Consider the following 26499-nt stretch of genomic DNA (forward strand, 5'->3'; position numbering starts at 1 on the left):
TTCAGTCCAGAAAAGGTTGTGCCCCCTTGGAACCCACACAACAGAGGTGGGAAGTCTAGCTCTCAGGCTAATTTCATACAGTCCTCAATTTAATCACAAATGCTCTTTACAAGAGATGCTTTTTTAAGAGAATAGATACCCCATTCACCTGAATTCTATTCCTGTCCACTGCTTGCTCCAGCTCCACCACCAATGAGTCTCCACAGATCGCAGTAAGGGAATGTGGCCTTCAACAGAAAAAAGTTGCCCACACCTATTATAGCAGAATTAGAAATAAGTGGTACCTCTGAATGGCAAATCTCTTCATGCAAAGCAAGTGGTGCTTGGTTTAGTTTTGAAAAGAGAGAAAGGACTGGGTCCCTGTGGGGTCCTCTGTGAGGTCTCCGTATCACCTGTCCCTCACTGGGAGGATCGTAATCCTAAAAGACACAATAGCAGTTTATTTTCTCCCCAAGCTACTCATAAAAGGTTAACCACATTCCTGACATTCTGGGCTCTCAAAATGAAATAGCTTCTTAAAGAAACTGCAGTATTAAAACACTTATCAAGAAAGGCACTGAAGCCTTATTACAATGTCATATATACACGTATGTATTTATGTATGTGTATGTAGGAGTTGAGCTGGGTCCGAGTTGAATTAAACAAACAAACAAATAAATAACATGATATTCTTGGAAAACCTTCCCCAATCTGCTACCCTCCAGATAAACTGGGACTGCAATTCCCAGAATTCTCAGTTTGTACAGTCAAAGGCTGGGAGTTGCAATTCCAGTTAATTTGGAGATATCAGGTTGGGCATAGTTGACTCAGTCTTTCCCATCCTTGCTACTCAAAAGCCTTTGAGTTGGAGATGCTGCTAATTAAATCTGGATTTTATTATGCATACACATTAGTGGCCCTATCACTGAGCTAAATCCACTCATTTAACCCAATACCTAAGTGACTAGAAACTAGCAGCACATGGACCAACCTGTGGTCAACAGCTATATAGGTAGTCCTCGAGTTATGACGGCAATTGAGACTGGAATTTCTGTCTCTAAGTGATGCGGTTGTAAAGCGCAATGTCATATGACCGCATCGCTTAGTGAGGGCAAACCCTGCAGTCCTGGTTGCCATCGTTAGGCACAGATCATGGATCCTTAAACAAGCACCCCCTTGCAACTTCCTGCTGGCTTCCAATAACCAAAGTCAGTGGGGAAGCCAGCAGGAAGTTGCAAGTCCCAGGTGGCTTGCAAGCAGGCTGGCCGGCAGGTAAGTGGCTGCTGCCAGGTGGGAGGGGGTGTGCAAGTGTGCGCAAGTGGCAGGGGAGGTGTGGCACAAGCACAGCATGGCTTGGGATCTCACACTCCTACCGGGTGGGAGAGGATGCGCGAGTGTCAGGGGAAGTGTGGTGCAAGCACAGCATGGCTCAGGAAGGGTGCATGGGTGGGGGAGACTTACCCAAGCAACTTGCAACCTTCTTTGCCGGCTTCCCTATTGACTCTGCTTGTGGGAAGCCGGAAAGGAAAGTCACAAATCGCAATCACGTGACCACAGGACACTGCAACCATCGTAAGTGCAAGCTGGTTGCCAAGCACCCAGATCACGATCACATGACTGCAGGGTTGCTGGGATGGCAGAATTTTGAGGACTGGACATAATCACCACTTGTTCAGCGCTGTTGTAACTTCAAATGGTCACTGAATGAGTGGTTGTTAACCTAGGACTCCCTGTACAACATCACCCACATTCAAATACTGGGTCTGCTTCTATCTTCCCTGCTGTCCTTGTCTCTTCAAGAAAATGGCACAAAGGAGGAAGCCAAAAGAACATAGGAAGACATAGTTTCCTGAAGATCACAGCTTCCTAGATAATATGGGAATTACTGGTCAAACAAAGTACATACCAAAATCAGTTTCTATCTTACATGTTCAATGAAACTGGGGGCAAAGATGACAAGAACAGAAGAGAAAGGTACATTGAAATTCTGGGCACTAAGCCAATAACATACTGTGTCAACACCTAGTTACTCTTGTGAATAAAGTACTGCTTTCAATTTAAAAAGCTTATTGTTGCTTTGGGCTTCCCAGAGATTTTACTACTAGCCCATCAGCTTGGATTTAGAAATGGACATCATGTGATGGAAATTTAACATGTCTGAAAGCAACCTGGTTGCCATTTTGGCCAGCCAGGATGGAAGTGTGATCATTTTTTCTATTATATCAGCCAGCATGTATCTCCTACTGTATATTTACTTTAAACAAAATTGTCAATTATTGAAATTTTAAATAAGATACTCCAGTAGGCTACAGCATCATGTCTGTTTCAATGTTCAATTATAAATGATTTTATTACCATCTCATGGGCATCATGAAGAGTGCTGGCCAAACTGTCACTGAGGTTTGGAAAAGACAGTCCACCCTCTGCCAAAGCTATAAAGATGACAAACACGCAATTATGAAATGAACACTCAGGTTGCAATTGGATTTTTGTCTGCAAAAATATCTGGAAATCAGATTTTTGAGATGGGCGGGAAAAACCTCCCTCTAGGCTGGGTCCAAAATTTATTTTTGCATAAGTCTGCAGCAATCACTCCTCCAAATCTGCTATTGGTTTGGCATCATCCCTCTTCCCCTTTAACCTGAAAGGGCGTCTTCATTTTCCTTTAACTAATCCAGACTATTAAGACTCATAAATTTTATAGCACCAGGGCATCATGTCAAATCTGGCTACACAATATCCATGAGGGAAACAAAAACAATTACTTTATTCCAACCCAAAAACTATGGGATGGAAGAGAGAATGCATCACACTTCAAAAGCATTTTCCAGAGCTGTGGCATTTTTATTGTGTTGAAAGCTATTCTCATCCCTTGCAATCTGGAGTAATTCACCCAGAATTGTACTAAACTAGCCTTCTTAAATATGTAAAACCTCTCATTGTGTTCTCCAGAAAAATAAAACCAACAAAAAATCTGTACCTCTTACAAAGTTACCCTTGGAATTGTATATTATAGGATATATGTCAAGACTTTTTTCTCTTGGATACAGAGTTCTTTACAAAACAAAATGTTGTAAGAATGATAGTCAGAAAAAGCATCACCTTTTCCAGCTAGCAGTTGTCCATAGCTGTACAAAACTTCTCCTTCAGAAATTGGCCTGTCTGCAGCCTCAGTTTCTGTGGTGGTTGGACTGCTTTCTTCTGAGGGGCCAGAACTAGATGTTTCCACAGAAGGTGATGGAGCCCTGGGTTCTGCAGGAAGCGGACTGTGGGACTTAGGCAGCTCAGGAGAGTCTGGCAATACCAAAGTCTCTGGCTCTTCATGCTTACCCACAGACATTATACTAAAAATGACAGGAAAAAAAAAACCCTATAAATAATCTATGCCAGCAAATTTGGAAAACACAAGAATGGCCATCAGAAAAAATCAACTTAGATCCCCGTACCAAAAAAGGGAAACACTAAAGAATGTTCAAACTATCAAACAGTGGCACTCATTTCACATGCCAGTAAGGTAATGCTCAAGATCCTGCAAGGTAGACTTCAGCAATTCATGGAGCGAGAATTGCCAGATGTACAAGCTGGCTTTAGAAAAGGCAGAGGAACTAGGGACCAAATTGCCAATATCTGCTGGATAATGGAAAAAGCCAGGGAGTTTCAGAAAAATATCTATTTCTGTTTTATTGACTATTCTAAAGCCTTTGACTGTGTGGACCATAGCAAATTGTGGCAAGTTCTTAGCGGTATGGGGATACCAAGTCATCTTGTATGCCTCCTGAAGAATCTGTATAACGACCAAGTAGCAACAGTAAGAAGAGACCACGGAATAACGGACTGGTTTAAGATTGGGAAAGGAGTACGGTGGGGCTGTATACTCTCACCCTACCTATTCAACTTGTACGCAGAACACATCATGCAACATGCTGGGCTTGAGGAATCCAAGGCTGGAGTTAAAATCGCTGGAAGAAACATTAACAATCTCAGATATGCAGATGATACCACTTTGATGGCCGAAAGCGAAGAGGAACTGAGGAGCCTTATGATGAAGGTGAAAGAAGAAAGTGCAAAAGCTGGCTTGCAGCTAAACCTCAAAAAAAACCAAGATTATGGCAACCAGCTTGATTGATAACTGGCAAATAGAGGGAGAAAATGTAGAAGCAGTGAAAGACTTTGTATTCCTAGGTGCAAAGATTACTGCAGATGCTGACTGCAGTCAGGAAATCAGAAGACGCTTAATCCTTGGGAGAAGAGCAATGACAAATCTCGATAAAATACTTAAGAGCAGAGACATCACACTGACAACAAAGGTCCGCATAGTTAAAGCAATGGTGTTCCCCGTAGTAACATATGGCTGCGAGAGCTGGACCATAAGGAAGGCTGAGCGAAGGAAGATAGATCCTTTTGAACTGTGGTGTTGGAGGAAAATTCTGAGAGTGCCTTGGACTGCAAGAAGATCAAACCAGTCCATCCTCCAGGATATAAAGCCAGACTGCTCACTTGAGGGAATGATATTAAAGGCCAAACTGAAATACTTTGGTCACATAATGAGAAGACAGGACACCGTGGAGAAGATGCTGATGCTAGGGAGAGTGGAGGGCAAAAGGAAGAGGGGCCGACCAAGGGCAAGATGGATAGATGATATTCTAGAGGTGATGGATTCGTCCCTGGGGGAGCTGGGGGTGTTGACGACCGACAGGAAGCTCTGGCATGGGCTGGTCCATGAAGTCACGAAGAGTTGGAAGCGACTGAACGAATAAACAACAACTATCTCGCTATAAAAGTGATTCTGGGAGGCTTACAAATAAAGAAGTATAAAAAACCATTATAAAAATACAAAAGATACAGAAGATATAAGAGGAAAACTAAATATGATATCAGTGTTCAGATACATTAGAGTACCACAGGAAAGATGGTCAGGAACTATTTCCATCACCATAGAAAAAGAATTAATAGGCATAAGTTGCAAGTACTTTGAATTTGTTTAAACATAAAGAAAAAATATTAGTAACTTTGTACTTAGAATGTAGCTGGTATGGAATTACATGAGCATAAATTAACTGCAGCTATTGATGTGAGCTTAAAGGCCAAAGTGAAATACTTTGGCCACATAATGAGAAGACAGGACACCCTGGAGAAGATGCTGATGCTAGGGAGAGTGGAGGGCAAAAGGAAGAGGGGCCGACCAAGGGCAAGGTGGATGGATGATATTCTAGAGGTGACGGACTCGTCCCTGGGGGAGCTGGGGGTGTCGACGACCGACAGGAAGCTCTGGCGTGGGCCGGTCCATGAAGTCACGAAGAGTCGGAAGCGACTAAACGAATAAACAACAAACAATTTGGTCCTTATAAAACTTGTGAGTTTGTTCTAATTACTCAGTCTAAGCTCTTGCTCACAGACTGATTTCCTGAATGTCTACTGAACTACCAGACCGCCTTCTCTCTTGTCCACCAGCCGTGATCCCATACATTTTAGCAAGGCAACGTGCATGGTATAAAATGATGCAAAGCTCAGGGTATTCAAAAACATATATAGCCTCTTTTCATTCCAGCTGGCCAAGCAGTGATGCCAGAAAGATAATTTCAGCTTGGCATAAGACTAGTTTTGTATTGCTTTTCTTTTGACTGTCTCTTATTCTTGCAGTTGGGAAGACTGCAAGAGTCATTAACGTGTGTCAGTTGTGAAGGACTCACACAGCTCTTGGATTATAACCTTCTTCACTCTGTAGACTAGGCTTCTCCTCTTCCAAAGGAAGTTCTGCATCTCCCCATGCATTGGGAGGGGTTTGTCTTTTCACCCTTCCTCTGTCCAGGGTATGGTCTGATACAGGAGGGCTTGGCGTAGCTACCATGGGTGTTGCCGTAGGGGTAACCGTAGGTGTATGAACCCGACTGACAACTGCTGTCTCAGACTCTGCATGTAGTGGGGGGAAAAGAGAAAAGGAATGCACGGTCAGATTATTTTGTTATCTATATTTTTTCTCAACACAGGGAGAAAAACCTAACCTCAATAGCCAGGAGCCACTCAAGATCAAACTTCTCCTTTCAGGTTATTATGATTATTTGCACTGAAATTATAATAATCCAGAGAAGCTGTTCACAGAGAGTTGCTATCAGATGGATATAGAAGGAAATGAAGAGTATGGGAAACTTAAGGCAAGTTAGCATCAGTTCCAAACCTCAATTTCTTTCATTTGACTATCAAAAAGGAAAAGGGCTTGCTACCCTCTCCATAAGGTGTCAAATGCTGGCAGAGATCTACCCACACGTACTGCAGTTTTTCATGCCCACTGTTACATGTCTCAGCTTTTACAGGGAAGGAAAGAGCTGAGATGCAAACAGGAAGTCTGAGAAATTCTGCTCCTGCTGCTGTTGAAACTCTGTGCCACTGTTTCTCAACCTTGACGAGTTTAAGATGGGTGGACTTCAACTCCCAGAATTCCCTAGCCAGCTCTGCTCTATGAGAGCAGAGAACACTGCTTTACGCAGCACGCAATGCAAAGTTCTTTTCACTAGTACCCTGAGTCACAGGGAGGGAATCCATGGAGTTAGCCCATCTTGCAGGAGCCTCCTCCTTTTTTCATAATTGTTTTATGTGATTTTAATGTTTATGTTTTATATGGGATTTTACTGTACACCGCCCAGAGTCCCTCTTCTGGGGGAGATGGGCGGTGGCTAAATCTGAGTAATAAAATAAAATAAAAAATAAATTCAACCACGGATCTTATGCAAAACTCCTGGATGTTGGCTGGGCATCTAGGAAATTGCAAGTAGGGACAAGAACTATTTAAGCGCAGTTCTCCAGATATACCAGTATATTGCATGATATAATATGATTTGGCACAGAAGAAAATTGAGGGATGAAAAAGTGTGCAACTTCCCCAGTGAACTTTGAGTGATTAAAATTGTGTTTTTGTGGGGAAGATAACATGAAATCTCACTAATAAGAAAGCTCTTCAACAAAGAAAAAAGAATCATGTTTCAAAACAAAGGTGGTTACATATAAATCAAAAGCTCCTTTTCTAGTCTGGAAATCTGTATTTTTACCTACGGCACCCATCACTTGTTGGTCACCCATATCTTCATCCACCTCAGTAATAGATGGAGAGGACTCTGGAGTTTTTACTGCAAAGAATTCTTTTACAGGTGGTGGTGACTGAGGTGGTGTGGATTCAGGTGTGACCAGCGGAGTAGGTAATATGGTTTCCTGAAAAGGGAAAAATACACACAAAGGTAATAAAACATACTAAAGTTATTAAAAACATCCTTGTTGCTACTGCTTTTAGCTCATCTCTGCTAAATCTTTAATTCTGATTGAGATTTATTTATTTATTTATTTATTTAGCCAGTCAGTTGATAACTGACCCTCAACTAAATGAGTCTAATGTTTGCTATTCCAAGAAGGGAAAGCTTATTAGAGCACAAATATTTCACATATTAAAGCGTATTACTGATTAATGACAATGTTAATTTAATGCATTTGATTCTTTGGATTGGGCACAAAACCAAATCAGAAATAATTCTGGATTTGGAGTTCAAATATAAAATCTCACATTTAAAGCAAGCCTAGATATGGTTTTAAACTAAGATTTGTCACCTACTGGGATTTTATATGCTCCAAAATATTCTAAGTAGATAAACAATCTTGATTTGCTGCCCAAACCACCGCCTGACCAAAAGAATATACAAAGGCCAGTGATCTTCTCAAGGCCCTATGGAATGGAGAAACAGGTTCCATGGATCCTAAGTGGCCCTTGTGCTGTTGTGGTATTATTCCTCTACATCTTGCCAGTTATGCTGTGCAGTGCCACAAGGCAGTATTCTACCCCCAGTGTTATTTAACATCTATATAAAAACACTGGGGATGGTCATCCAGGATTGTGGAGACAGATATCACCAGTAGGCAGATGACCGTCATCTCTACTCAGTAACATCTGAATTGGGAGAGGCTATTCATAACCTGAAGGAATGCAATGGGTGTGGTTTGTGCCAGTGATGATGCACAAATGTTAGATAAATTTAAATCACAATAGTAGTTCTGGGAAGGCACATCAGGCTTGCATAACATGACAAGCCATTTTTAGCTTCTCTAGACCAAATATATGCCACTACTTCAGACCATGCTTAACTACAGATATGTGATATATTTTTTGTCATACGAATGTGATCACTTATTTTTTTCCAACGTATTTATAGGGAGAAAGATTATGAATCAGTTTATTCTCTAATTTAATTTTTCTCTATATCCTGTAAGAAATAAAGCACCATGATTACAGAAGAATGTTATTATTTATTTATTTATTTAAATGCATGGGCTGCCTAACTCCAATGGACTCTTATTAATCACAAACTAAGTACAGAAAAAAACAGCTCACCTTTTCTGGCAACTGTGTCACCCTTGAAGAAATTACTGTAGCAGGTGTAGCTTTTTCGCTTTCTCTGTTACCCAGCATTACAGCTACTCTCTCAGCAAGCGCTTCATTAACAAAATGCCTTATCATTTCTGAATCTACTGGGACGCCAGCATCAACAAATAGCTGAAAACCTTCGGTACCTGCTGCTTCAACTGAAGATGGATCAGAACACATGCAGACATTCAACTTTACAGTTGTACATAATAAGATTTGGATCTGAAGAACTTTGAACTATATTCTTGGTTTTCAGTTGTCTCTATCCTCCGCAATCCCAAAGCTGATCCCGAGAGCTAGAGCAGGGTTCCTCAACCTTGGCGACTCTAAGCTGTGCGGACTTCAACTCCCAGAATTCCCCAGCCAGCTTTGCCTCCCAGAATTCTGGGAGTTGAAGTCCGCACAGCTTAGAGCCGCCAAGGTTGAGGAACCCTGAGCTAGAGGACTGTCAGGAATGCAAGGGATGGAGAGATTCCCCATTCCCCTTATGCAAGCTTGCATGCCTTTCTGTTTATATTTGGTTCTTTTTGTATTAAATGCTTAGTTTGCAAAGTTAGTTTTAGGTGACTTATCCATATAAACATTTAATATCCCACAGTTTACTATTTATTATATTTCATAATAAAGATACACATGATACTTCAATAAAGTCAAGTTTTGTATTTTGAAAGAGGAAAAAAATGTCTATCCAATAGAATTTGAGAGGCAGTCAATGAAATCTCTTGGCATTATCTTTGTTAAAATTTGTTCTGAAAGTATTTATTCACATAATATAGAGTTTATTTCTGGAATTCCCTACCAAAAGAGATAATAAAGGCTGAGGTTAGGTGGCTTTTAAGAAGGAACAAATTTATGGAAGTGAGGCCTGTCAATATATTCTACACTTCTCTGAGGAACTAGAACTATGGACTTAAAGAGAGAATGTTGCATAAAGAGGGTACTAGTAAGAATGTTTTTCTCCATGTAGAAGTTAAGAATAGATGAGATACATCAGGGAGAATGCATACTCTGAAGGTTATATCTCAGTGGCTGACCACATGCTCTACAGAAATATTCAGTTTCAAACCATAGCAGCTCCAGACAGGCCAAGATGTTCTCCTCCTCCCTTCTATGGGAGAAGTATTGCCAATCAGGAAAAACAGGAATAAGCTTAAGGGTTGAGGTTGATGAAGCAGGAACTAGAAATTCCTACCCTACAGACTGTGTGTATGCATGTGTGTGTGTGTTTGTAAATATAAATAAAAATAACAACCACCTGACTTCAAGGCCACCAAGTGCTATACCCAGTATTTGTTAATTCAGAAGAGAGGGGGGGAAACGCTTCTGGTTTAAGCTTTTGAGAATATACAGTATAAAAATCCATGACATCATTGTATTGCTACAAGCAATTAACTGTTCTGTGAATGACTTCATGCTCATCAGCAATAGGGATTCTAATCTAGTTGAGCCATCTCTAAACCTTTCTGTCAAGTTCAGCAAAGAAGTTAAGCTAAGGATGAAGTATCAGGATGTTGGTGATTTACTGCTAAGCCCAGGTGTGAAATTTGACAGTGGGAAGCCTTTAGAGAGATAGTTGCTGGATGTTTTGCCATGTACTGTTTTGAGTGGCCAAGACATCATGTACATTTTGGGGGCTTTGGACTAGGACTAGGTGGATCAATGGTCTGACTTAGCTTCTTACAGTATCTTCCCGAATCCTACTATTTATGGCCTTTGGAGGTCAGTATCAACATTCTGGCTAGAAAATTATATGGAAGTTGATCTGATTCTCTTGACATTGAACCATTACCAACCAATATCTGTCCTCTGCAATTCTTGATGAGGTGAATTTTCTTAATTTCTTGATGGGAAATAACAAACACATGTTTATGCTTGTGTTATATGACTACAGTATTATACATGTTAACATGAGTACAATTTTCACTTCTGGGGAGAACATAAGCTGACGTTATAATGTCCTAAACATGCTTTACTGTGTTGAGTTGTTTGGGGCATGTTTCTTATTGCTACAGAAATAAAAATGTAGGAGGGAATGTGATGGAGGGCACAGCACACACTTAAGACAACCACCTAGAACTGAGTGAATTAAGGAGGAATCCAATTTTTCAGATTCAGTAAATGCAGGACTATTCTCTGATCAAATTACTAGAGACATCCTTTTCCTGGACACCTGCTGTGAAGGCTTGGCACCCATTCTTCTTTAACCAGGATAAGACAGCTGTTCTTACTCACCAATGTCAGAGGATACTGCTTGGCTCTCTTCACCCTCTGATGAGCTCAAGTTGGGAATCACCTCTTTCTGAGCTGGATACATTCCACTGATAACTCGTGCCATTACCTCTTGTTCTACCCTGATGGAATAACAATGTGTATATTTTATCTATCTGTAATTCAACTGTTCAGCATCCTGAATACAAATAGCTACATTAAGTAGTATTAGTTCATATTAGGCTTACTAGTTCATATTAGGCTTACTAATTCCTTCGTTCCTTTTTTTTTTGCCTTTCAAATTCTTTATTGTCAGCCTTTCTTTCTGCTTTTATCTACTTAACTATCTGCCACCTTAACTCTTCATTCTCTATCAGTGCTGCCCAAAGTACTCTCCCAAATGAGTACCTTCATCCTCTTATTGTCACTGATGATGAAACGTGTACGGAGATAGGTGTCTGGCTATATGAACTGACTACACACCATGAAAAATCATTACAAAGCATTAATTAACTAATTAACTAATTATAGAAGATCTCCATTTCATAGTCATTGAGAACTCACCAACCAACCAATTTGTTTTCCAAGGTCTCTCGTTTTTCTATAATCTCATCAAGAATGTCAGATGAAAGCTGGGGTGCAGGAGCCACTGGTGGAAATGGGGGTCCATTGTATTTTGGAGATCCAGTGTCTCCTTGTCTGTTGAAGTGTAGGAATGGTTCAGAGAATTCTGAGATCCCATCATCATCTCCTTCTTCCTGATGGTAACAAAGACTAGTCCAACACAACACAGCCAAGCAATATTTAGCATACATTTGCAGTAATCGTTGCCTTTGAGGTTCAGTACCTTCTATTTACCAAGATAATAGAATTAATGTGAAAGACCTGGATTGAGGAAAGCAGCAGAGCTTATTCAGATTTTAGATACTCTAGGGCCACATCCTGGATGACTGTTACTAGAGTTAGGTCTCGGCAGATGGAGGCATCAGAGCAATGGGGATAGAGTTTTGAGTTATTTAATGCTCATATTGAGAGGCAGAGAGCCTAAAAGCTAAGGAGTTGTGTAATATCTTGTTTGTTTTGGTGATACCATACTGCTTTACTGATGTGATGACACCCCAGAAAACTATAAGTGAAGTTGCCTGGGTCATCATAGTAGGCAGGATACACATTACACTACGAAACAAACAAGCAGCAGTAGGGACAAATGAAGTTAAGACCAGTGAAAGAACAAAAACAGCATTAAGATGCATCAGCAGAAATGCATTAAGCAAAAAGAGTCCCCCTTTTGGGAGAGATGGGCGGCAACAGAAATTTGAAAGATAAATAAATAAACTAGGAGAACACAATAATATTCTTTGCTCAGATATTCCTTTTTAACAGGAAGTGAGTGCATTGCTCAACATTTTATAGACATTTATGTGCTTGTGCTTTCAAAAACCTGTTATGGGAATATTCTTTAATGCTTTGAGTATTTCTGCATTTTCAAATATCAGTTAAGTAGACTTTCAGATTAAAGCTAACTCTTGTGTATCATCCAGCTTGTCATTTATGGAAATACAAGCCAAACATGTGCTCAAGTTGGAATGGTTTGGAAAGCTTTGCAGTTGTAGCCAAACACATGATAAAAGTAATTCCCAAAGAAATGGGGGAAAGGGCAGGATTGGGGGAAGGCTTTTTTCACGTCTTATAAATGGATGTCTTTTGTCTTTTATTGCTATTTCATAAGCTGCTTTTTTGCATAATCTGATGCTAAATGACTAAGTAAAGGCTTCCTTTAAGTAAAAAAGAGGTATTTTCACTAGGAGGTAAATTATTGCTTCATATAAAAGTATGGGAAATATTACCATTTTTTCTGAAATAATGAAAGGTAAGCACACAAAAATCAAAAAATAATTTTATATACTTTAAAAAACATTGGCTGTTGCTTTGAAAAAAATTGTCATGTCAGTAAAAATACAATCTGAAATTATCTGATTTGGATTTATTTATAAATTAATACCAGGATTATACAGACATTTTCAATAATAGGTAAGTCAGAACCACTTCTGAAAGTCTACAGACAGTGGCTGTCTATGGTATTTTTAAGTTTTGTCTGTAACAATTTTAACAGCAAACTTTTCAAGCATGTGAAGTGGGAGGAGGGAGGAGGGAGGGGTGTGGCTCTGTTGCACTGCTATTGCTTCAAAATCTGGTAGATAATGAAACTCTGATAGTACAATGCAGATTTCAGTGGTTCAAATGTAGATGATTATTCAATTTATAATTTGCCATTTTCCTTTTATTTTTTTAATGAAACAGACTTTTTCTTTTCTTCTCTCTGTTGCTTAGCCTGGACAGCAGCATGTTTTAATGCTAAGGAAAATTACATAGTTTGCTTATCAGACTCATAACCTGCGTTTCCTCTAGGAATTCAAGGTGGCATACAGAATGTATTTACCCAAAAGGAAGGCTACTGTGTATTTAAAACACTCCCTTTTGGATAGTTAGAGAGAAAATCAACCCCATCTGCCTCTATTACCATACCCGCAGCATCAATCAATGATGATCCTGTCATTTTAAGCATAAACACAATAGAAGTCCCTCCTCCAAATTTATCACTACACAACAAACTGTAGAAATGACGACTTGCTGTAGACTGGAGCCCTGATTTTCCCATCTCTATACCACACTATTGAATTTCAAAGAAAAATTAATGCAAAAGTTGCAATTAATACTCAGGACTGCATGCATATATATTTATTTGCTATATGTATATACCACCATAATTACACTATAGTTTACACCAGGGTTTCTCAACCAGGGTTCTGTGGAACCCTAGGGTTCCACAAGAGGTCACTAGGGATTCCCTGGGAGATCACAATTTATCTAAAATATTATTTCAAATCCAGGCAACTTCACATTAAAGAGGTAAGTTTCATTCTTTATTTTTAGTTTAAGAACACTGTTGATGCATATATACAGGCCTACACATGAAACAAATATAATAGTTTTGTAATTTCTGGTCTATATTTGAGCCTGAATGTGCAGGGGTTCCCCCAGGCCTGAAAAATATTTCAAGGGTTCCTCCAGGGTCAAAAGGTTGAGAAAGGCTGATTTACACTACAAATAAAAACACAAAACACATAATCAAACTTCAGTAATATAAAATCATAAAACAATTATTCATTGACTCCAACCCAAAACCTTTGGGGGAGGCTGTTCTGCCATTTCTGTTAAGCACACAATTTGATTGGTTTCTATTATGGGCTATGATGCATTTAATAATTAATCATGCTTGAAAGCCAACAAGCTGCAATGGGTAAGAAAAGCAGTCTTTAAAAAGGTTAAGCTACTTTTGTATATTGCAAGAAACGGTATCAGAATACTGACCTGAGTAACATCAGTAGCATCAATGAAGTTAGCACCTGGAAGTTTCAGCTCTTCATCCTGAAGCAGGCTATCTTCTGAAGTGGGCTACATAAAAGACAGTTTTAGGTTCTCTCTCAAGCTTAGCTACAGAAGTACAGTAATTGAAAATGAATGAATGTGATCACCGGAAAAAATCAGGTATGTGACAGGAATGCATGGGTGGAAACAAGATGAGAGCATACAAAAAAGGTGATTTGGCCTCATGGAGACCAATGAGAACACTTAACTGGTTGGTGGCTATGTGCTTAGAAAAGTTTTGTTAGTTTGAATAAAGATTTAAGCCTGTCTACTCATGCATACACATGGCAAAGGAATAAATCTAAAAGCATAACTGAACTGATTATTTATAATGACTGAGAGAATTAGTGAAGGATTCCAGAATGAAGAGAAATTCTCTAATATAGGACAGACCTTTTTTTTTATTAGGGTCAAGAATGGACAGAGAAGAAAAGGAAAGAAGTGAAAGGAAAAAAATGACAGTAGAAAGTTCAAGTCCTACATGAAAATAAAAACAAGAAAATTTCTCCAATACAAGGAATGCATATTTTCTGTAATAGAGAATTCCAGCAAAAATAAGGATAAGAAAAATCACTGTACAATGCACATAGCAAGAAAAAGATAGTTGCAAATAATGTAGCAAAAGATAGGCATAGTTAATATTAAAGAAGGCAGAGAAAATATAGTCAGTCTGATGAAAATAAAACTTGTATTAAAAGTTCATTCTCCAGCCAGAATGAATGGAATTAGAAATAAAAGTGATGAAATGACTTCAAATGAAACAAAATCCTCTGAGAGAGGACTCTGAAGAGTGTAATTAAAACAAGTGCAATAAATGTTACCGTCTCCCCCCCAAAAAATAGATGACAAGTCAGTTGTAATGAGACCATATTGAAAAATGGTAAAGCTGCTTGTCTCAATGGTACAGTATAACTGGAGAAATGGGATGATTTTGCACCTATTCACCTACACGGAGCCAATCAAGTGGCTGATTTGATTGGGTTTGTAGCCAGCGCAGGGGGTGGGGTGGGGGTCGATGGGTTTTTTGTTTTGTGGATTTTAATGTTGTAAGCCACCCAGAGTCACCACGTGTGAGTTGGGCGGCTATATACATTTGTTTAATAAATAATAAATAAATAAATAAATTCAGGGGGTTGCTTATGGAGTTACTGTGTGATTTGTTTGATATGTATATAATGGCTGCATCTGTGCCTGATGACTGTGCCTTTATTGTTCTCCTATGCAAAGGGAAAGGTAGCAAGAGTGAATGCAAATGTGGCACTGATGGTGTTTCTACAAATTCTGATTAAAGATATAGGAGGCAACAATGAGCAAAATTTGGGAAGAGCAGTGCAGCTTTATGTTTAGCATGGGGGAAGTACACACCAGATTTTTGCTCTTCAGGTAGTTACTGAGAAATCTACGAACATTTATTGTACATCAAATATATGTAATGTTCCCTTAGTTGTTAACCTATTTATGGATAAATACAGTAGATTGGGGATGCTTTTGATGAAGTTAAAGGTTGACTGGCTGAGAAAATGAATCTATGTGTATTTTCATATATGGATGATGTCACGTTGTTGGCCAAGAACCTGAATGATTTGCAGTGAATGTTAGACCTGAAGGAGTCTGGTTCTCAAAATTAATGGATCAAAGACCAAGGTAGTTGTGTCTGACAGTGAAAATAGAGTGAACAACTACAGATTATACATAAATGCAAAAAAAAAAAAAAAAGCAAGATGATGAATTTGTATACTTTGGTAGAATGTTTATTAAAGGTGGGGAAAATGGATGGAGAAATTTTAAGGCAAGCAAATGGTGGTAGAAAGCTACTGTGTAATACATGATCAATGAAGATGAATGAATGTTTATTGCAAGGAGAGAAAATGTCTATGCATAAGAATACTTCTGCCCGTTGTGTTATGTGGAGGTCAGAGTTGAGTATGTCAGAAGGAACAGAAAAGTTGAAGCAGTGGGAATGAAGAAGTCTGTGTGGTAAAATGGGAAGAGAAAAGGTCAAGAATGAATAGATGCTGCACAATTCTGGTTTGAATGAAGTGAATGAATGAGAATCGATTCACCAGAACAAATAACAAATATAGGAGGGAAGAACTGATTGGCTAAAAGGACAGGAAATACGAGACAGTTGTGGTTCAATGAAGTTGTTGAGAGCCTAAAAAAGAAAGATGTGAGACCTTTAAAGAACAAAAAACAATATATGAAGTGGTATATGGATATGGCGGAAGAAAGAATGGTGTGCAAGGACAGAGAAATATGGATAGAGTGAAAGGTGTGAATTAGATACAACAATGTTCTGTTTCCTTTTTCTTATCTCATGTCTCTGAATTCTTTGGCTTACTATTCCTTACTCCTTTTCTGTTCTCTGCATAATGCAGCTTACTCTAAAAAGGAATACCTTGATGGTTATATATGGAAGCATGGAAAACAAAAACATTGGAAAGTTCCTATGCCAACTAGAGATGATATGCTAGAAACTTGCATATCTGCACACACATATAATGGCAACTCCATCTCTAAACAAAAAATTCCTTGAATGTAATAAACAGCATGTAAGGGAGAGTGTTTTACACAGCTTTTATCTTAAATGTGCATGTTCATCACATGGCAAGAGGGTCTTTTCAGTTATTTGTTTGTTTGTTTTATACTCTCCAGAAGCAACAGAATTGCAGATCATTTCTGGAGAATGTGGTAGAAGAGCATTTATTACTGAAATAATTTCAGTCTAAACGTAAAGACTGTGAATTTGTGTAATCATAGACGGGGCAGCTACTCACATGGGCTGTGTTTGTGGAATACTCAACAATCAACCAGTAATCAACTGGGTCTTTCAAACTAGGGCATACCATTATACAGAAAGGCTTTCCTTATAAGAAATTAATCATGTGAAGCATATTAAATTAATGTTAAATTCTCTCCTTCAGCAACAACCCTTCTGCAATACCTAGACAAAGTCTGTTTGTTAGAAACCAACAAATACCTGTATCGTAGCCTTTGTAGGAACAGGTAATAAAGGCAACTGGTTTCCATCTGTACTGTCACTTGAGATGCTATCAATATCAATATTAGGTAGTGTCTATAAAGGAAGAGCACAAATTGAGTTTTTCATTTGTGAAGTAGATACCAGCCACATCTCAACCACACCTTGTTTCACCTATGCTACATACTCAGCCTGGGTCAATGGATACACAACTCCCAAGTAGGTCACAATTTACTAACACTCTAGTCAGAAAGCAGCTTCTTCAGAGGATGTATCAGCAATACCTTCTCCGAACCAGACTGCATCCAGAATAAAGAAAAGCGGGGAGAAAGGAAAGTAGACAAATGGGAGAGATCCTTCAATACCAACCCAACAGCTACAGCTATTTTTATTTCAGAGAAGAAACTTCAAGCTGCAAGTTTTCCCTGCTGAAAAGGGAAATTGTCTAGCCAATATCAACAAGACTAATTATTCATTAACAAGCTATTTGTAAAAGCAAAGAGTACAATTGCTTTGGTATGTCAGAAATGGGATGGGCATCCATCAAGCTGACGCTGTTACCATAAAAAGCAAATAATCTGAGGGCAAAGTAACATATTACAAGCACAAAAATTGCTTTTTTAAAGGGAAGATTCCTCCTCCTCCTCTCCCTTTTTTAATGTTTAATGTTTTTAAAACCTTTTTTTTTTAACTGAAGGACTCTCAAAATGGCTAACAATGAAAACTAGCAGAAACATCCCAATGCAAGCTTTAATAACAATCCAGGACAGGAAACTGTACTCAAATCACATCCTCTAAGTCAGTGTTTTTCAACCTTGGTGACTTTAAGACGTGTGGGCTTCAACTCCCAGAATTCCTCAGCCAGCATGCCACACTGCCAAGTTAACACTGCTCTAAGTTGCTCCCTCTCCTCACCCCCAAGGGTTCTATGTTGTTTGTAAGAATAAAAACTCTTGGAAGAGAAACTGTTTGGAATGGAAAAATTGAACGAAAAAGGATAATCACATCTCTCTGTTTTGAGCTCTTGATGCAATATTTGCTCCACAAAAAAAGTTAATCATCCTGTCTAGGTAACCTAAGGGACATTTATTTACAAAGGATTTTTCTAAAAAAAAAAACCAGTCAATTTAAATTTAAACAAATGTAGCCGCAATGTCTGTTTCTAGAGGCAGGACATGGAATCTGTGCCATGTTGCCTCCTCCAGCACTAAAAACCACCAACTATCTGACAAATTATCATGTCTGTTAAACAGACTCCTAGTAGCCCTAAAATGTGGCTGCAGTAGACAACTACTATTCGGGTTGGAAAACACAACTGCTTAAATAGTAACAGCTTTATTTGATTTTATGAATGTTCCCTCCTACACTCCCCCATATAATTTCCCTTTCTAAACTGCCATTCATATCGTGCCCTTTCTGTGGTATCCAGATACAAAAGTGGGCAGTGTGCTTTTCTACCAGTGAGGGTTAGCAGAGGAAGAGACTTTTTCTTTTTTTTTCAAAGTGATCGTTAATCTACTCAATATTTCTTGTTCTTTATTCCATACCTGCACAGTTAGTTTGGGAGGATCCTTTTTCTCTGACTTCATCTCTACTAATGTGATGTTGGGCTTCTTCACCCTTGGCTTTGGCCTCGGGGGAGAGGAAGGGGGAAGAACAGAAGCTGTCACGGTAACAGGATGGAATCCGCCTATATTTACTTCTGCAGGCTGAGGTGAGATGAGGTTGATCTGCTTTTGCCCTATGAAAGTTCAAAACAAAGGAAAGCAATGGAAACTACCTTGAATGGATTCTAACCAGGAACAAAACTATAAGCAAAGCCAAAATCCAACAAACGTGATGAATCAGATAAAAGGATAGCATCTGTATTACAGAAATAATACCATCTATGTTACAGAAATTGTACTTGTACCTTAAACATTGCCTGTACTGTCTGTCTTGTAACACAAAATTATCACATGCAAAATATGCAAAACCACCGTCTAACACATATATTTCTCATTTTGCCACAATACTGAAAACATGTATGTGCGTATATAGCCCTGCAAAATATGTGGCTTTCTACAGGCATAGGATGGGCATGAGGGGAATATTACAAAAATCCAAGCTTCCTTTCATTAGCTCACTTTTAGAAGGGCTATATATTGGACAAAGGAATAACCAGCCTGAACTATATGTAATATCCAGGCTTTCCTTCTAAGCAGATGCAGTTAGAGGCCAAGTATATTCAACACTACATCTACTGTTTTTATGTCTGAATAGCTGCAAAATCATCCAAAATCCAATTCCTGGGACTTTTATAACTTCAGTATCCATCCAATCCACTTTTTCATTTTTATTAGCTATGAAAACATGAGGCCTGAAGAGGAAACATCCCTGCTGTTTGATGGCAATCCTTTTTTACTCACAGAAACATTTATGGGTAGAAGAAAGGAACTACAGTGACAACTACTAAAATTACAAGAAAATTGCCCACACATACATACACTCTGGGAAAGGGACACTTCAGAGATACTAAAAAAAATTAACTGCTCTTTTCATTGCAACAGACATAGGATAGATGGATGGCTTGAATCATTTGAAAAAGGCAAACACCATATGAAGAACAGAAACAGATTTCCCCTGTGCCCTAGGAGAATCTAAAATGGAACTGATTAACCAGAAAACAGGTCTTAAGCTGTGGTAGAAAACTGATGAGAACATCTATTGAAAACCTGTGAAAAGACATATTCCACATGTATTATGTGGTAAGATGGCAAATAAAGTGATAAAATGCTGTGAACTATGAAAATGTGTCATGAGTTCACTTTTGGAATACTAGAAGGGAGCCTTCCCCAATCTGGTGCCCTCCAGAGTGTGGAATTTCCAACTAGCATCATCAGCTGGCAGTCTGAATGTTCTGGAAATTGCAGCCCAGTACTTCCGGAGGAAGTGGACATATACATTCCCATTACCACACCTCAAAAGGGAAACTGTGGAGCCGGACATGGCACAGAAAAGGACAGAAAAGGTGATGAATCAATTCTGCCGCACGGAAAGACTTTGCTCAGCTGTTAAAAGAAGCAAACATTTGTACTGACTATATCTGAGGCTTTTTAGTTCAATAAAGTTTAAGAGGCATATCATTGAGACTCAAAACATTGTGTGTAATCTAGAGAAAAGGTAGCATGACGAGCACCTACATTCTCTTATTCTTGAAGAAGTCATAAATCAGAATTTATGATCAGAATCAGAAAATATCTTGGAGCTTATCTAGTCAACTCACTTCATCAATAGCTTATACACATAAGGGCTAAATAAAGCAACATTCAGAGAGATCATTCAGTATTAACTGGGAAAGGGCTGTTTTCTTCATGATTTGCTTATCAGCTTCTTGGAGAGATCTCATCAGCCAATGTTGCAAACAGGATGCTACACTAGAGGGGCCTACCAACCCATGCATAAATTTTATGGCAGGCCAATCGTTTCAGTGGTGGCTCAAATTCTTCATACTTCGGTCCCCCTTCTCTTTCCTTACCAGCTCTAATCAAATCGCAACTGGTATCTGGAAATTAAGAATACAATTCTACTCCATAATGTTTTGAATTAGTAGCACTGCCTTTTCCCCTCACTTGTGGGAACCCCAAGCTTTAAAAGCAGACTTGCCTTGGCATTCAAGGTGATCACAAGAAAAAACATCAAATTTCCACAGTTACCTGATGTGCTTTCCACTAAACAAGGGCTGCTTGGGTAACTTAAGGCTCTTTTTAATTCATACCTAATGGAATTGCCATTGGAATGAGATGACCTTCAAGAGAACCAGATGCATCATGAATCTCTTTTGTTGGGCTGAAAAGATACTGCAGTTCCTGGTGAAAAGCAGATACTGACTCTGGCTTCTTAGGACTAATAACTTTATTGTGCAGATAGGGGCTGGTCTGTGTCCTGGTAGATTTTACTTTTGTACCTGGAGAAATCAGATTAATTATATATTCACACATTGTGCAAAGCCAAATTTTAAGTAAGCCATGGTTTAAGAAATCACAGCAGTGCTATAAACAGAGCATCCTACACTATGAACTAGTTTACAAATCCTAATGCTGGGTTCAAACAACATGCAAAGCTAAAACCCACAAACCCGATTATAGTTTAGTGTGATGTATGAACCAACCCATAATCTCCATGTTTTAAGCACACAAAAGCTTTATATTTTAGAACTGGTTTTGCTGGCCTTAAAGCAGATATGGTGGCCTTGTAGCAACACGTGACCCTCTCCTAGCACTCCACTTGCAGTTTCTCAGCCCCTGAGATCTCGCTGCTAAATTTGGTTCGCAGTGGTCAGGTTTCAGTGGCATAATTTCTGGCCCCCTGCTTTGCCTTCTTCCTTTCTTTCAAAAATGAAAAATAAAAATCAGCTGTGGAATTGTGGGTCAATTTTGGGTTATGTTATGGAGGGATTCTAAGTGTGGGAATAGAAGTATTTGACTACTAAAGGCCTCTCATTTCCATTTCCACCTTTTAATTTCCCCAAAACATAAAAAAAAAAACCAGGCACGGCCTCTTCTGGTAACACAAACAGTTTCTTACACTCCGTCAGAAGTTCAGGAGGCAGAGTTGTGGACCTGGACCCTCTGCCTAAAGCAAGCAAGTCATGCCAGTTTCTTCTGTATATTCACCCCAAATGTTCTTGAGCATGGAATGCCAAAACTGTTAGCTACTATTTGATTTGCTCAGTTCTCTCTGCAGGGAGGATGATACTGGAGGGACTAATCCTCTCCTATGACTTACTCTGGCAGGAAATCCTCCATTTTACAGAAATCAAAGACTGCCATTCTTCTGAAGGGACAGGAGAATGGATTGCTCAAGAGATTTTCCTAATTCTTTATTTTAGTATCCATTTTTTAATGCATGGATGGTGGCAAAGATAATTAAATAAATGTCACTAATATGTTATTTATCAGAAATAGCTCTATTACTGTAAAGAATTTTCACAAGATCAAGGTGAAATAAAGCGTATCCTAGAACAGAAGGACAAGCTGTTTGAAATATTGTTCCAAAGGGGGGAAAAAAAACCACTACCTACCTCTAACACTTTCTATTAGTTTTGGTCGTGAAGGTTTTGATTTGGGAGGTGGAGAACTGAAGCGCAGATATGGGGATTTCTTTAGTGTGCTTCTATGACCCTGGTAAATTGGCCTGCCATAAATCTGAGAAAGATACTCTTCATTTTGTGCCTCCATCCTTGTTTTCAGAGAGCCCTGCTTAAAAAAGAAAAGTCATTCTGAAATTTGACTTCAAATAGGTAGATGGTTAAATAAGAACCACTGAATTGCAGCCACCTGAAACTAGAGTTAGGATTTAGAAGGCCAGATTTATTTATTTATTACATCAATTTGTATGTTGCCTATTCAATGGCCTCTAGGTGGCTTACAATTTTAAAACCTAAGCATACAAACATATAACAACCCTTATATATATATATTAAAAGACATATTCCCTTTGCTACTATCATTTACTGAAGATCTTCTATTCCAAAGACCTTATGTAAAAGGACTGTTTTCATCACTTTCCTAAATGCCAAAGGCTAGGAACCATCCCAACAATGGGGATGGGGGAAGAGTATTCTCTAGCCTGCGATTCAAGAGGTAAGTACCAAGATAGACCCCTGCAGGCACATGAGATTAGGCTTCCTAACATCTATGGCATTCCTCCTGTACAATAGGTTATAAAATATTGTGAACAAGTCCTACTTGTATGTGCTTCCACTCAAAGCCCCTGAGAGTTGAAGATCTAGCAGACAAGAAAAACTGTTTTACAGGTAGTCCTCAGCTTATGACCACTTGTTCAGCAATCATTCAAAATTACAACAGCACTGAACAAGGGGGCTTGTTATGACTGGCTCCTGATTATGATGGTGCAACAAGCTGCTGTCACATGATCGCCATTTGCGACTTTCCCTGCCAGCTTCCCACAAGCAACATCAATGAGAAAGTTGGCACGGAAGGTCGCAAGTTGCTCCTGCCACTTTTTCTCCTGAGGAGTCCCACTATGGAGTACGAGATCCCAGGGATCTTGTACTCTGTAGCACACGGCCACCCACAGCACCTGCTGCCCACCCACGGCCCCCCACCAACCCACCCATGCTCCCAATGCCTGCCAGCAGTACCCCCACCCCCTGCGGCACCTATGCACCCTCCATGTTCCTTGCCTGGGACTCCCACCCGCATAGTCCTGGGGTTATGGCGGCAACCAGCACTGCCGGAATCCTGTCGCTAAGTGATGTGGTCATGTTATATTGTACTTTATGACCACATCACTTAGCAATGGCAATCCTGGTCCCAATTGCCATCATAACCTGAGGACTACCTGTACTGAATAAGCAAGGAGCAAATTCCTCCTCTTCATGCAGTTCCTGATCAGAAAGCCTCTGTTGATTCCAGCCTAAGCTAGATTTAGCCCACAACAGCTCCCATATTCTCACTTGGTCTGTCAGCTTTGGAGAGAGCCTTGCTGTAGGCAAAAGCCTTTTCGTTGGGATTCTCTGAGCATACTGAGATTTTGCATATGTTTCTCTGCTGGCTGTCATAGACCTGATGGCCTGCTGTGCCTTGAGGTAGTCCTTCCTTGATATTTCATCCTAAAAATAAAACATAAAAGCAGAAATAAAATGATAGCTTTTAGATTAACACAAATGTTTGGTGGCAGTTTTAATCTGTGAGTTAATACTTTCAGCAAAAGTGCTTATAATATCAATAGGAAGGGAGGTAATTGGTATTTTGGTACAGTATCATAAAAGATTTAAGGGCTTGTCTCTAACCTCAGCAATGATATAAATTTGTACAGATTATTTTTTTAAAAAGCTGAAGACTTGAAAAGAAAGTACACACCTTTTATTTGTTTCTGTCCTACTATTCTTCCAATTTTCTGCACTCTTAATTGTCATGAAGGCTATGCTAATGAGCAGCACTTCTAGAACTCTGCTAACATACTGCAGAATCTCTTATGCAAAATGTTGCTATTTTAAAAGAAAAGAACAATCCGGACAGTTATCTAATGAGTCAATGAAATCACTAGATTATTAATCTATCCTTGCCTTTTCCATAAAGTAACTGATTTAAACTACAGTTATTTTCTTCAATTATATATTAACCAAAGCACTCAATGTCAGTCCAAAGAAAGGAAAATGAAGATCTCATTTTTCCATAGCTTATATCTTAGGCAGTCTTTAGTATAATTTGCTACATTTGGGGGAGCCATATATTCACAGATAACGGGCAGTTCTACAATAAATTTTGCACTATCGTGCAGTAAGAATCTTGATGTTATAGGGCCTTGAATTCAAAAACGAGAGATGGCCATGCCCATTATCACTTTCAAAAATCCCCAAAGGAATTCAATACTGAGGTGTAAAATGCCTTTCTTTGGGAAAGACTTAGAGAATCGTTTAGCAGAGCTGAATTTGGCACAAACCACCATGCTGCCATACCTGAATTTCCATGCTGATGGTCTTAATCCATTCATCTACAGTCTTCCTGATCCGTATTTCCTCCAGGACATCTCTAGAAGAGGGGAACAGCAGTAGAAAACTAGAGGATTGTTCCATCAAAACATGAAAAACTTTGCTTCAGTAAAGAGTCTGAAGCTCATACAGTTTAGAGAGAGAGACAGAGAGCTAGAAGTACTGATTGTGTGTGTGTACACACTTTAAATTACACAGAGGGACGAGAGAATGGCAATCATGAAGCCCTGAGCGTCTTTTTGGGTTCCCCTGCGCCCGCCCCCCAGCCCATAAAAGCTTGCTCTTGAAATTTGTCTGCAAACCATTGATAAAGAGACTTGTGATTTCCTAGATTGTCAGGGCTAAATGAAACCACCACAACCTCCCAACACAAGGATCCCACCTTACTACTTGTATGATGTTATAAGTCTTATTTACTATAATCCCTGGCCATCAAAAAAAAATTGCAAAGAAAAGAATTCCTGCTTCTATATTCAGTTCCCTCACTGATCTCCTTTCCATTCATTTGAACTATTCATTCAAACAACAATCTTGGATGCATGTCATGCCTTCTTGGATCTCAGGAACTTTTAATCCCACTGATCTCTTATTGCAAGTGCATGGAGTGGAAGGAGGTTTCTATGGTGACAAACTCACCTCCAGAAAGTCAGGGATGCCAAGACTCTGCACTTTTCAACATTAGATCAAAATGTTTCTAAACGTTTTCTTAGGCATAGATTAAGGGTTGATTAAATAGCTCTTTTAATTCATTTTAATGCTATGAGTTGATTGTTTCGTTAATTTTACTGTACTGGTGAGGTGTAATTTTGTATTTGTCTACTATTCTGGACTTCTCCTTACAAAGGATGGAAACAAAATTAACATCAGTTAATTTAAAAAGGTTGTAATTTGGAAGAGGGAAATCAGATTCATAGAACAAACAAAATGCGGACTCAAATCACAGAACTCTACCTATCTGCTGTCAACTCATCTATGAAGGCATGCAAAGCCCCAGCATCCTTGGCACGAATAATGGCTTCCAGGTTTTCTTCAAGAAGCCTTTTATTCTTGCGCACTGTTCTTAGGATCTTTTCAGCATCTCTCAATATAGATTTGGATGCCGTGTTTGACTGAAGAATGGATGACTTGGAAAGTTGCTGAAGTTCGAGAAGGCTTTTTTGCTGAAATCCAAACAAATTTTAAAATGTCACCAAAATCTAACAACGAAAAGTATACTGAATTGTATCTAATAAGCCCTTCCTACAGATTAAGATGGTAGATCAGCTACACCCACAGTTCCTTCTGTGCCTTTAGAATCTGCTTTGAAGAGTTGACTGATCCTGTGGCATACAGTACCTGAGAAGAGCATATGAGAGAAGGCAGAATCCTACTCTGCAAGCATTGAGTACTCATTCTGCTTTTATAAAAGAAGCCCCATTTTCAGTTATTGGAGAAGGGCTTACTTTTTTGGGGAAATATGAAAAAAGCAAAAGAAGAATAGCTATCTTAAAATAATAGTCATTCTCATACGCAATTTGTAAAGAACTGAGTATTATTTTAATTCAGATTTATTTAAATATTTATAACTTGCAATATATTACTTGATCTTGGGGTGCAACGCAGCCAGTAGAAACAGCAAAATACAATGAAAATCTAAACTTTTTTTAAAAACAGCCAAACTAGCTGCCTTGTGTAATAGCAAAGTGTCATTAAAATGAAACCAGTGGTTGGTGCTAGCCTGCTCTGTGAGTAGAGGACATGCCATAATCGGAGGGTCATAAGCAAGATGGTCCTCTCTATATTTCCACATAATACACCTCTTCTAACAGTGACATAAGGAAAAGAGCTTGTTTTGATATTAGCAGAGAAACACTCAGGGAGGTTGCCAATTGGAACCTCCTGGAATAGAGAACAGCTATAAGATTAAGAATGCTATTTTTATTACATGACATACATTCCCTATGGACATAAAAATATATATAAATATTCCTGAAGCATTTGAGTAGAAGTACAGTAATTCAC

At 39.1% G+C, this 26499-nt stretch overlaps 1 protein-coding gene across 3 annotated transcripts in view; it reads right to left on the reverse strand.

The window, feature by feature from the left end:
• The window catches only part of KIAA0586 (KIAA0586 ortholog), a 78839-nt gene that overhangs the window by 37034 nt on the left and 15306 nt on the right, over positions 1-26499 (reverse strand). For 2 of the 3 annotated variants that reach the window (XM_063290471.1, XM_063290472.1), the window contains 16 exons: positions 25450-25658; positions 24466-24538; positions 23461-23616; positions 22063-22240; positions 20758-20946; positions 18548-18741; positions 17001-17096; positions 13964-14047; positions 11156-11349; positions 10616-10734; positions 8351-8541; positions 7023-7182; positions 5670-5889; positions 3082-3323; positions 2335-2411; positions 285-419 (listed from right to left, as the gene is read on the reverse strand). In XM_063290471.1, coding sequence (XP_063146541.1) covers positions 285-419; positions 2335-2411; positions 3082-3323; positions 5670-5889; positions 7023-7182; positions 8351-8541; positions 10616-10734; positions 11156-11349; positions 13964-14047; positions 17001-17096; positions 18548-18741; positions 20758-20946; positions 22063-22240; positions 23461-23616; positions 24466-24538; positions 25450-25658 — 2517 coding nt within the window. The remainder of the gene's footprint in view (positions 1-284; positions 420-2334; positions 2412-3081; positions 3324-5669; positions 5890-7022; positions 7183-8350; positions 8542-10615; positions 10735-11155; positions 11350-13963; positions 14048-17000; positions 17097-18547; positions 18742-20757; positions 20947-22062; positions 22241-23460; positions 23617-24465; positions 24539-25449; positions 25659-26499) is intronic. The other variant, XM_063290470.1, reaches the window with a different exon arrangement.

The sequence above is a fragment of the Candoia aspera genome, chromosome 1, assembly GCF_035149785.1.
Source record: "Candoia aspera isolate rCanAsp1 chromosome 1, rCanAsp1.hap2, whole genome shotgun sequence".
Taxonomy (NCBI): Eukaryota; Metazoa; Chordata; class Lepidosauria; order Squamata; family Boidae; genus Candoia; species Candoia aspera.